Below are 13,254 nucleotides of genomic sequence, written 5' to 3'. Positions count from 1 at the left end.
AAATGTCCGTCAACAGATGAATGGGTAACGAAGATGTGGCACATATATAAAGTGGAATATTACTCAGCCATAAAAAGGAATGAAATAATGCCATTTGCAGCAACATGGATGGGCTTAGAGATTATCATACTAAGTGAAGTAAGTCAGAAAGAGAAAGACAAATACCATATGGTATCACTTATATTTGGAATCTAAAATAGGACACAAATGAACCTATCTATGAAATAGAAACAGACTCACAGACATGGAGAACAGACTTGTGGTTGCCAAGGGGGAAGGGGTGGGTGGGGAAGGGAAGAACTGGGAGTTTGGGGTTAGCAGTTGCAAACTATTATCTATAGATGGATAAGCAACAAGGTCCTACTGTACAGCACGGGGAACTATATTCAGTATCCTGTGATAATGGAAAAGAATATGAAAAAAGTATATATATACTGAGTCTCTTTGCTGTATAGCAGAAATTAACACAACATTGTAAAGCAACTATACTTCACTAAAGAAAAAAAGAGTATTTGAGTGGCTTAAAAAAAGACTCACAGGTGTGTACTGCATACCTCTGGGGATAACATTCACATGGCCAACAGTGTGGCTCTGAGCTCAGAAAAAATTCTTATGCTCATTGAAGAACAACAGAGCACAACATAATATAAGCATCAGATTGTGTTATTCTAAAACTATAATGTCTCTTATTTTTGTATCTTGGCTTCTGTATGAGAAAGCACGGTTGAACAGGGAACTAATAACTGTTTCTTTCTTGGGTAAGTTTTAGTCAGGCAGGTAAAGGGCTACCCTCATTGAAGGAAAGGAAGGCAAATGAGAACTTTAGAATGTTTGACTTCAAGTTGCTGTGAACCTCAGAACCACTACAGTGGCACAAAGCTAGGAATAGGCTCCTAGAAACCTTTGAGTCTAAGAAAAGAAAAGCAGAGAAAATTTGAAGGTTTCTTTTGGGTTAGTAAAATTGTTGCGGAGCACAGGCTCTGGACGCGCAGCCTCAGTGGCCACGTCTCACGGGCCCAGCCGCTCCGCGGCACGTGGGATCTTCCCGGACCGGGGCACGAACCTGTGTTCCCTGCATCAGCAGGCGGACTCTCAACCACTGCGCCACCAGGGAAGCCCCATAAAATTGTATATTTTTTTCTGTAAATATAATCGTTACATGTTAGTACTGGAAGAGAACGTAGACATAACCTAAGCAAGGGTTGTTAGCTTTTTATTGCCTCTGACAGTTCGTTGAAATCTCTGGCCTCCTCTCGGTGTAATGTTTATAAGTGCACAAATTAAAATTACATAGATTGAAAAGGAAACCAAGTATATTGAAATGTGTTTATCAAAATATTATAAAATAGGTTTTCGATAAAGTAATATGTTTCTTTATGAACTCATTAAATAAAAGATCTAGTACTTGGTCTAATAATTATTGAGAAGAAAAGACGTGTCTAAATATTTTTAAATATCTACAACAGCTGTAATGTGATATGAAAATACCTGAAATCTTTATTGGTGACAAAATCGTAGCTACTACTAATCCTCTTAGTGTCTGTTGCTTAGATTACTGGTTGAAAGGAATGCTAAATTTCAGTTAGAAGTTAGTAAAAATAAAGGTGAATTTTCTCCCATCCAATTTACAGATTTTCTTTTTTGATTTCCATAGTAAATGACTACATGACTTTTTTAAAAAAAGGAAAAATAAAAAAACCCAACCTAATCTCGCCACAATACTTATAAATAAATAATTTCCCTTGACTTATGCATTGCTTCAAAAGACCTTAATTGTATAGTATATATATTCAGAAATCCATGGAGACAAAAGGAACGTTGAGAGACCATGTAATAAATGTGCTCATCGTCTGTACAGATCTTTTCTTTTTTCTTTAAACCTTCAGATATATATTCCACCACTCCCCTTTGACCCTGTAACCCACATTCATTTTGTTTTAAAAGGCCCATGATTAATAAGCGCTTCATGTTTTATTAGACCAATAAGTCGTCACACACCCACCCCAAAATGGCTGTGCGTTTTTGTGTGTCTGTGTGTATCTGTGCATGTGTAGGTGTATGCATATATGTGTGTATATATATACACACACACACAAATATATATACACTGTGTATGTGTGTACAGCCTTCACATATTTAGTTTTATATTACCTTTAACTCTCTGATTTCTGGAAAAAGAGTACTACCAATATTTTGACTGCTTGGCTGAGCCCTATCTAGATAGCTCTGATAGTAGGAATTAATCCCTTCTATTTAAGACTCAGAGAAGAGCAGTATCTTTATTTTCTTAAAACCTTTGGTGTGCCTCTGTCATCTTATCATCTTGTATGTACTTTTTTTTAAATTGGGGTATAGTTGCTTTACAATGTTGTGTTAGTTTCTGCTGTACAATGAAATGAATCAACTATATGTATACATATATCCCCTCCCTCTTGGACCTCCCCACCCCCCGTCCCACCCCCTAGGTCACACCGAGCTGAGCTCCCGGTGCTATACAGCAGGTTTCCACCAGCTATCCATTTTACACATGGCAGTGCTCGTACGTCAATCCCAATCTCCCGGTTCTCCCTCCCGCCCCGCCCCGCCTCGTGTCCACATGTCCATTCTCTACGTCTTCCTCTCTATTCCTGCCCTGCAAATAGTACTTCTTATTTGAAACCTCCAGCACACTGTATCTACATTCAAAGTAGCTGTTTCATCATGGCATGTAACAACATACTAACAAGTGGGAGCCATGCATTGCTTTAGCACTTTTTACATTTATGTTTAACCAAAATGTTGACCACAGAATCTGGACATCATTCTGAGAGAAGGGGAGAAAAATTAATAGTCACATGATTCCCACCAGTCCTTGGGTTTAGAGACCATGGTAATGGAAACTGAATTTCTGTCTGTAACATTAGCATATGGTAATCAGAGCTCTCGGATTGGAATGCTGTTTAAGGAAGTCCCTTTTGTAATGAAATCTGTGAATAACATACAGGTGGGCCTTCTTCCCGGTAAACTTGAACTAAGTATCTGAATCTCCAGATACTTATAGAGTGACGTGAAGAGAATTAAGAGTATTATTTCCCCCTGATATTTATGCTGCCTATGGTGTTTTGTAAAGCAGCTCCCTTGTTCCAAGCCATGTGTGTGTCCTGCTGCACTTAGAAATGTGCAAGTCTCTTGCTGTGACATGCACTATTTCGTGGTCAAGGTGACGTTCGTCATGTTTGTACGCACTGGATATTTTTTATCTTTATTTCAGAATCAAAGGATGTTTTTGTTGTTTCTTATTTAACAAAAAACGAGATTTGTGTTCAGTGACCATGTGGTTTATCTATCTACTGTAGAAAATGCTTGACTATCTCAAGGAGAAAAAGGATGTGGGCTTCTTTCAGAGCCTTGCTGGCCTGATGCAGTCATGCAGGTAAGCACATGCTTTTCTTGCTTTGGTTCCACTCAATGGTTGTACCTTTTAAAGTACTTGTTTTACATTACTGACAGCACTTATACAGAGGAGTATTTTTAATGATTAAACACACTTTTAAGTGGGACAAAAGTGTGGAAGTGTCTTATGTTCTATCTTGCTGTTAGGTGTTAGTAATGTTTTAATTACTAATTGTTCCACGTTACTAATGTCTTGAAATAGTCTACCCCGTGCTTAAATAGGAACCTTGGAGAATTAATGTGTATTCTGCTTACTTGGAAATGAGTAGTGTATGATTTTTAAAAGACAGAAAACAAAATCCTTTTTCATTTTATCTGGGAGCCGTTAGACCACTTCTCATCTGCCCTAAATGAAGGAGCCTTAACCATGATCATGTTCATCATTTTCTGTTTTTTACAGTCTTTGAAATCATTCAGACAGCGTTTGACTAAGGAGCCTGCCACATACTTAATGTTATTATTCCAACTGGAAAAACGTGATCATTCTAATTATATTGCAGTATGTCTGCTAACTTTGTAACGTTCTCCCAAAGTTGAAACCCATCAATGCCATATGCTTGACTTTCACATGGATCATTTCAGTGTGGACCCTGGAGAGAAACTAGTCTGGTACTAGGAAAATATGGTTGGTAGGCATTGAGTCAGTGTATGTTTTCAGTATCTGATAACATTTTTGGTTCACGTTTCACGATACCCAGTTTTTAGACATTTGCTCGCCTGAAGAAAGAAAATGTTCTGTTAGGCCTCTAAATGTTTTCCTCCCTGTTATTGCAGTGTCCTTGACCTAAACGCATTTGAGCGCCAAAACAAAGCTGAAGGACTTGGGATGGTGACCGAGGAAGGATCAGGTATTGATCACTTAAATTAAAAGCATCACGTGTCCCCACTTCTTCCCGGAAATTACAGAGAGATACGAGGTTATCTTTAAATAGACACAATGCTTATGTGACTCATTTAAACGTTCATAGTTAGACACCCATGCAGGTCACACCCAAAACCCAATCTTCCATGTTGGTCATTGATTCCTTTTTATTCCAGATCTACTGTCAGTGGTCTTTCCCCTAGTTGGGTAGTAAATAAATATCCCTTATTAGAGAAGTATCTATAAAATTCTAAACCACATGGATGAGCCACATTAGAAGATGTTTGACTTTCTTTGGCCACTTTAGCAAACTGTCAGGCTTTCAAATTCTTCTATCTCCTTACGATAGTGACGCTTTCAGATCCTTCAATCCACCACTAGTCTCACTGTCTCCTCCCTTTTAGCCCAGTTATCCTTCTATCTCATATATGTCTTTGCAAGTCCAAATTGTTTAATGAAATAAAGAGTAATTTTTGTGTTTAAATACTTCTGATCACTTAATTTACATGTGCATGAAAATAATGACTCGCCGATTCTTAGAGCTTTTCTCTCTATAAATAGATGTATGAACTAGAAAATTTAGCACACGGTGCATTTAAAGCAGAAATAACTATTGTTGCACATTCGTTTTGGTATTTATTAAGAAGAAAGTATCTTCACTATTTTTGGTTTTGATTTGTTTTTATTCTTTTGTGTTTGATTTTTAAATTAATTTAGTTTGAGTAAGGCCCTGTGTGTTTATCTGTTTTTGTTTGTTTGGTCTGGTTTGGAGTTGTCATCTTATCAATGTATTAGTTTTGGAACATTGGGTCTTCTATAAAACCAATCTTATTGCAAAAAATAAATTTTCTCCCCTCTGCCATTTGTTGTCTGCTTGCCTTTCTGAAATATTTTAGAATTAACTAATCTCTCTAATTATCTCTGTATATTTTTGTTCTCACAATAGGAAAAAGATTAGCTGCATTTTTCTTCTGGTATTTTAAAGATTATCATTTATACATATGCTAACACTGCTGCTTCTGTATATATCACCTGTGTAATTTTATTTTCTGCTTGGCATTTGAACGTATAGGTTCAGTAATCAAGTATTTGTCACGCGGTTATTTAATTGGGTTAGCTACCTTCAAGAAAAATCACCAGCAGAATTCTGAACTTACTTAGGTTTTTTGAAAATGGACATCAAGCCAAATGTCTTCATTACTAACCTTTGTGTCGACAGTTAACAACACCTGGCCTTGAGGGGCCCATCTGGAGAACTCAGAGCCATGACAAATCCCAGCTCCCATTAACTGCATGCCTCTTAATGTCTCACAGAAGTCCTGGGCATTTTCCAGCTGGAAAGTGCCTAAAAATGAGTCAGTTCTCTATCCAAAGTCTGACTTCCCTGTCATGGAATTAGAAATCAATTTCATTTTCCCCTGCAGTTTTTAGCTAATGTACCAGAGGCTCTGAACACAATTCCATTCATCATTCTGAATCACTCTTTACATCAAAGAAATAGTGACCACCCAGGTTTATTTTACTGGGCCTCCTAGCCACTGTCAACCAGATATAGATGAGAGTAACATTTGTGAGTCCCAAATCAGAAATAAGTGATGAGAGGGACCATCCTAATGTGAGAATTAGCTCTGTCTCTCAATATGAGGTTGGTTTGATTAGTTTACTCTTTTTAAAGACACACACAAAAATAATTGCCCAAATTGATTAACACGTTTTCTATTTTATTTCCTTACAAACAGCAAAGCAAAAACAAACTCTCAACTTCTTTCTTTTTCCCCACTTCCTTTTCTTTCGACTACCGTCAATGTACTATTCTCCCTTCCTCAGTCATCACTCATGAGCGTGGTAATTATTAAAAATGAACTGCCTTTTCCTCATTTGCTCCTTTATTTGTTGTTAGCTTTGTGTACAGTCTTGATAGTGACAGTTTTTGTGCATTTTTTCCTTTTATAGACCCTTTTAACAAGTAGATTGTTTACTTCCCATCATTATGCATCCTTTTCCTTTTAAAACTTATATATCAAGCTTTCCTTTTTTTTTTTTTTTTCTCATCCTATGAGGATGTGCAGTTATTAACATATTAGACCTGAAGGGGCAACAAGCATTTAAATGATGGTTTTAGATTTGTTTGGTTCTGTTCTTTCATTTAACAGAAGTTCTGGTGGACCCAGTGTTTGCTGCTGTTGTGTAAATGAATGAATGTGTGCAGTAGTCTCCCTGTGGCATTTCTGTCTTGGACATACTGTGGCTTTATGGCTGCACCAAGTGGTGCACGGGAAAATCAGTGCCGATCCAGTGTGTGCTATGAATGGCTGAGTCTCATCTTAGCCATTGGGCTCTGCTACTTCCCTTCCAAGTATTGAGAGATCTGTAGAGTTTTTCTCTATTCTTTGAAAATATCACACATTAAAAACCTTCTACCATAAAAACAGATTTTCATTCTTGAGACCGAATCTAAAGAACTCTAGAAACAGTAGCAAATGTTCACTCTTCAAGCTAGGATAATAACAAAGATGGCATTGGTGTTGCAAAGTAGTCCCTAAAAGACATGACATACGATGGTCATAAAGAAGGGATGAGATTTTTTGAATGGTACCTAGTATGTCAGAGATTAAGTTGTGCTTTCTGAATACGCACTGTTGCCTTCACCAAAGTATCTTTTAGGAGAATATGCAGTGACCACTCATTTGCTGTAATGAATGGTACACTATTTCCCAGATTGAGAACACCTATACTGACTCTATCTTTTGGCATACTTTTGAAATTTCTGTTACACGACCATTCTTTTAAGCTTCTGCAACTATTAAGAAAAGTTTGTACTCTCAAAGGAGAAAGGACATTGGGCATCCCTGTTGAAAAACAGAAAAGGCTGAAAAGTCTAAATCTGTTAGTGATATCCTTGTTTCAAAGCTTAAGGCTTGGGCAGTATAGGCTCAGGACTGAGGAGATAATCTGATAGATCTAAATCTCCATCCTAACCAATTATCTTTATTAAGCTCAATCTCTTCCCGATGATGATAAAATGACCATAAATTATATTGCCATGGAAAATGTATAACTTGAATACATGAACGTTTTCATACCCACAACTTTCCCATGAGGTATTTTTCCTATTTTATAAATAAGGAGAGTGAGGGAGAGAAAGATAACACGGCTTGTCCAGGGTCACACAGCGAAGTGGCAGGGTCAAGGCTGAAATGCAGGCATTCTTCCTGTCTTTAATTTGCCCATTCCACATGCCTACTCCCTTCCCCCCCCCATCCTTCAGTAGTCTTTGGGGGGCTTATTTTGTGTCCAGCATGTTGGCTGAGGTAGAATTGTTGGTCCCTTAATGTAATGTCTCCTTTCAAAGACACCCATCTATTGCCGATTTTTGCATCCACCGTTGAAGTTTTAATATCACTTTTAAGCTTTTTTTTTTTTTTTTTGCTGTACGCGGGCCTCTCACTGTTGTGGCCTCTCCCGCTGCAGAGCACAGGCTCCGGACACACAGGCCCAGCGGCCATGGCTCACGGGCCCAGCCGCTCCGCGGCATGCGGGATCTTCCCGGACCGGGGCACGAACCCGTGTCCCCTGCATCGGCAGGCGGACTCTCAACCACTGCGCCACCAGGGAAGCCCACTTTTAAGCTTTTTATGGTTACACATGACATTCTTCATCTGGTGTTGAGATACCATTAGGGGAATATGTGCTTCTTTAAGCTTTGTATACAGCTGTCCCTCTGTATCCATGAGGGGTTGGTTCCAGGACCCTCCCCTTCCTCCCCCCTCCCCCAGCAGATATCATAATCCACAGGTGCTCAAGTCCCTGATATAAAGTGGCATAGCAAGGTCATACCTCTGTATCTGCAGATACAGAAGGACCACTGTATCTGGATCTCAGACTAATTGTTTATATTCTTTTCTCTACACTGTTACTGTCCTGTAGCCCTATCCCACCTTACTAAATTTCCCCCATTTCTACAAAAGCCTGGACCTCCCCCTTGTTTTTGTTTTTGTTTTTTTAAAAAGGTTCTTAAGCAAATGTGTTTAGGGTTGTCACGTGCTCAGTGTTGTCCTCTCTGTATATTTTTTAGTCCTATGTGTTTTCTTTTAACATAGAGTGAAGTTCAAAACCAAAAACCTATATAAATCTTTGAAATTTCATTCCATCCTTGGATTTCTAATTTGTTTTTCCTCAGTACCGTTTAACCTCATTAGTAATTCATGATGAGCTTGAAAGTGCAATTTTCCTTCTTTCAAACGTCTTCTTGGAATATAGTCGAAGCTACTGCATTTGATTTTTGATCATTTTGCAGGGATCCTTGACTTCGTAAGCAAGATGAAATTGCGAAGCTGATCTGATTCCTCAGAAATTGTTTGATTTTCTAAACTGTTATATAAAACATTAATACAAATTAAGCTTCTCAAATTTCCACCTGTAACTGATAACGTGTTGCATTGAGGTTCTTGCCGATATATTTATAGTGACCTCATGAAGTTTATGTGAAGTTGAAGATAAAAGGATTCCTTTTAATTAATTAATGAAAGGGATAATTAAAGCAATCTTTAAATATTGGCTACCCTAATTTTTCGTTAGTGTTTTTAGTGCTTAATTATTTTTTGGCTTTCTCCTGCCCCAGATTTTCAAAGTACTTTCCCAGGTATAATCCAGTGCTAACATCTGGGTTCTGACTATATTTCTTGCAGTTCCTGTGGGTAAACTTTCTCTTCAAGAAAAAGCCTGTAGTTCATGGCACTAAATAGATTGTTTTTTAACATCCTTGCAGTTTTTAAACTTTGAAGCAGTCATTTAAATTTGAGTGGCTATTACGTGCTAGACACTGTCCTAGGCACTGGCGTTCTATAGGAGTGCAGTATTGTGTAGACAGACTTGTAAACGAGCAACTTCAGAACAGTGCCCTCTGTGTAAGAGAGAACTGAGTTGATACTTTGCCAGCGATGGGGAAGTGTCACCATAGACATAACATGTAGCCTGAAGTAGAAGTTTATCTGGTAGATAAGGAAGGCAAAGAAAGGCATTCCAGTGGAAGGAATTAGCATCAGCGTATGCAAAGTTTAAGGTACAAAACATATCAGAGGACAGTAACCAACCTGGTGCGGTTGAAGAGAAATGAACCCCCTAGAAGATGGAAAGATCGTTTGTGAGAGGCGCTGAAGGACCTTCTTTGCTCTTCCCAGGCATTTGTACTTTCTTTCTGAGACCCTGGAGAGCCATTAAAGAAATAACACTTAAGTGCTACATGATGTTTTGTGTGATGATCCGCCTGGAATTAAATTCCTACATTCACTGTTCAAAGTGCTTCCAGTAGAACCTAATCACCCTAAAAGGCACAGATCTCTCCTTTCTCAGTAATGCTAGTGTATTAAATAGGCATGGAGCTCTCCAAAGGTAGTGGTCACCACCATTTCCTTCACGGCAGCTGGGGAACTCTGCTTAACGGTAGATTGCAGGGAATTCTTCAGAGTATGCTTTCCATAATTACTGTTACAGGAGTCAGTCTGTTTGTCAGGAAGAGTGTTATAATTGGATTGCCTATAGCTGCTGTTGTCAGCACCAGGGTGTAAGATGGGTGTCCCATGTGAAGACACGGAGATCAGTTAGGATGCTGGTGGATGGAATGGGTGAAGGACATTAAGGATTTCAGTTAGAGTAATGACAACTGAAAGGCACTAAGAGAAGGCTACAAGAAGATGCTGAATATTAGATATAGGATGGATAAACAACAAGGTCCTACTGTACAGCACAGGGAACTACATGCAATACCCTGTGATAAACCATAACAGAAAAGAATGTATATATATATATATATATATATATATCTGAGTCTCTTTGCTGTACAACAGAAATTAATACAACATTGTAAATCAACTATACTTCAGTAAAAAAAAGAAAGAAAAAAAAGAGACGGCTATAAGAGAAACAATCTGCAAATCATGTTTGAAAGCAAAAGATTTCTTCCCCCACAGCTAACCTATAACTTTAATTCTGTTTTCCATCGGTCACACCTAACTTTTTTCACACACAGTGTTCATTGGTATTATCTAGGAATGCATTTTATACACTGGTGTCAGGTTGTTACCTTAGATTAAATACATGTACTTAATGGAATTATGAATGATTTATCATATTCACAACCCACCAGTATTCTATATTTTGGAAATCTAAAGGTTGTTTTTTAATGACTGCGTGCCATTAAAACTTCACATTTATTCCTACTGTGTTCTGCATATTTCAAAGCAACTGTACTTGTTTGGACCAATTTGATTCTCCCAGCAGCCCTATGAATTCAGGAAGTCAGGAGACTGTTAATTTCCATATCAAAATGATGAAACAAAGACTCAGAAAGGTGAATTGACTTTTCTAAAGCCACATGTCTAGAATATGGTTTTCCTTGGGTTCTAAAATTCATAAAAACAAGTTAGGAGTTCACAATTTAAATAATGTACAATAAGTGTAATGATCGTCAGTCAGAGATTGATTGCTGGTGTGAGCTCTATGAAGTGTAGAAACTATGGCACACTGGATCCAGAAGGACCATACAATATCGAAATTACCTGTTTATTGCCTGACTGTGACCTTCTTGAGGTTAGGGATTGTGTCCATTGGTCTTTTTTGTCCCTAGCACCTCACAAGGTGCCTAGCATATAGGAGACTGTGAATGTTTGCTGAAGTTTACTGAATTCAAGTCCTTTACTTGTTAATAGCTGTAGGACAGTAGTCAAGTTACTTAATTTCTCGGTTGTTTACCAAACCACAAAATGGGATCGTATCACCTCATTTGTAGGATTTTTGTAAACCTGAAATGAAATGATGAGAAAATATATCTAGCACAATGCCTAGCACACCGTAGTCATTAACTAAATGTTAATCATAAATCCATTTCAGAGTTCGTTAGTGGAGCTGTAATATTATTCAAGCAGCCATATTTAGACTATTTAAGCAATGATATTAAAACTACCCACATGGAATCAAATACCTGACTTTTCACTATTTAAAACTATTTTTAACCTTTATCCTTCAGTGTTTTCATATACAAAATAAATATTTAAGTCCTCTAAAGATTAGTAAGTAATCAGAATTATTTCCTCCATGGCAATGGGGGGCTCTTGAGAGCTGTTTAACAATAGATTACAGGGAATTATTTGATGCAGCCAGTGTCATGCTACTCACCCTTTTATCTCTGCATCATTAGAGATGCTGACCCTACAGCGATGGGGATCTTAGTCTTCTGGAATCAATTGTTTATATATATATTAGTCTTTTTATTTATTTCATTAATTTTAGAACAGTTATTGATAATTAATTATTAACAGTTAAATCAAGCTTTGCCTGGAGATAAGTCTGCAGACTTTGAGCTATATCCATGGATATTCTAAGTAAAAATTCTAAGTAAGAACAACTGTTTTTATTGAACTTAAACACTTGTGTACTTTTCTATTAGTTGGATAAACCGATTGTGAGTAGAAAAGCCTTTAAAGGTGTGTTAACTTTATTAGATCTCTAAATGAGGAATTACTTTTTATTGGTAGCTTGAACAGATAAGGTGTACCTAATATTATTTCCAGGTGAAAACTTACATTTTTGAAAATATTTGGTCCATTAAAATTAAGGTGGCTTTTTGAAAATATAAACACATTTAATACCTATGTTCACATGACTGTATTTATCATGTAGGCATGTTGTTCCCATCCTTATTTAGTGTCATTACTGCTGCTACTAATAATATTAACCTCTCCACAATTGATAAAAAATGATCATATAGATTGTGCAGAGCCAGTGAGGTAGACAGCGTACGCTTTACATTCATTTTATAGGTGAGAAAACTGAGGCACAAAGAACAAACTCATCCTCACAACAGTATTGAAATAGCTCTCCCTTTATTACAGCGTTAGAAATTATAAGCCCCTTATAATTAAAAGTAAAACCAAAGGAATGCCCTTCACACCATCTACATTTGGCCATCATGAAGCTATTGCAAATAATATTTTTAAAATGTAAGAGCACTTTCAACTACATTTTACTCCATTTTGTTATTTATTATCAACCTTAGTTTCCATCTTACAATGGAATTTCTTTTGCCTACATCACAAAATAGACTGTTGCTCGTGTACCTTCTGCAGACATAAAGCCATCATCCATCTCTGTTCCTGCACTGCCTACATGCAGCATGGGCAATGGCAGCATTTTAATCAGATAGTAATGTGTTCATTAAGCAAGAGCACCTTAGTGGATACGATAACCTGGTGTCAACTGATGGTAAATGAAGTCTTGACCTGCCCCTCCCCCCCCCCCCCACCCCGACCTTCCCTCTTGTTCTGCTGTATGCAGCGTGTCCTATGTAAGAAGTTACTCGTATGTGTTTCGGTATACAGTCCGGAAAATACTGTGCATGCCAACAGAAAAAAAACCTTATGTTATAAATCAATGTGCATCGTACAGAGCGTTTTCAAGCACACTGGTAGACTACGTGTTAATTTATTTGTGTTAACTTTTCTGAACACTTTCTACCAAGGGTTACTTACTCCACATTGAATATGTGAACATTGGAAGTATGTCCGTGGTTTTATTGATTCAATTTTCTGAAAAGCGAAAAAACCAAAACAAAACATTTTAGATGGGTTCACAAGGAGTCAATAAGTCTGTTTGACTAACTCATAACAGTTTGATTTAAATAGCATTTTAAAGTATCTTCATGAAATGATACTAGGTGTAATCAATGAAGAGTTTAGCTTATTAGCCTAGGCTGTTTCCTTTTTTCCTATCCTGTCATGAACGTGAACATGGAGGAATGGGCTTATCAGCCATGTATTGAGATTCAAAACAATGTGCATTAAACTTGCCACATCGCATTTGTAGACGTGGTGATCTTAATTTGGTCACCAAATATAATATCTTGCAGGCCAACAGGGAAACCAGTACAGTGATTTTATGTACTTTTTTTAATGTTTATATTAGTT

At 37.5% G+C, this 13,254-nt stretch overlaps 1 protein-coding gene across 1 annotated transcript in view; it reads left to right on the top strand.

Annotated features, from left to right (window-relative positions):
* RYR2 (ryanodine receptor 2) overlaps positions 1–13,254 on the top strand; it is a 515,056-nt gene that overhangs the window by 433,291 nt on the left and 68,511 nt on the right. Inside the window, exons 84-85 of the mRNA XM_065893933.1 lie at positions 3,336–3,412; positions 4,207–4,280. Coding sequence (XP_065750005.1) covers positions 3,336–3,412; positions 4,207–4,280 — 151 coding nt within the window. The remainder of the gene's footprint in view (positions 1–3,335; positions 3,413–4,206; positions 4,281–13,254) is intronic.

The sequence above is a fragment of the Phocoena phocoena genome, chromosome 16 (genome assembly GCF_963924675.1).
Source record: "Phocoena phocoena chromosome 16, mPhoPho1.1, whole genome shotgun sequence".
In the NCBI taxonomy this organism is placed as follows: domain Eukaryota; kingdom Metazoa; phylum Chordata; class Mammalia; order Artiodactyla; family Phocoenidae; genus Phocoena; species Phocoena phocoena.
Note: the sequence above shows the minus strand (reverse complement) of the source record. Positions and strands in the feature narration are given on the sequence as shown.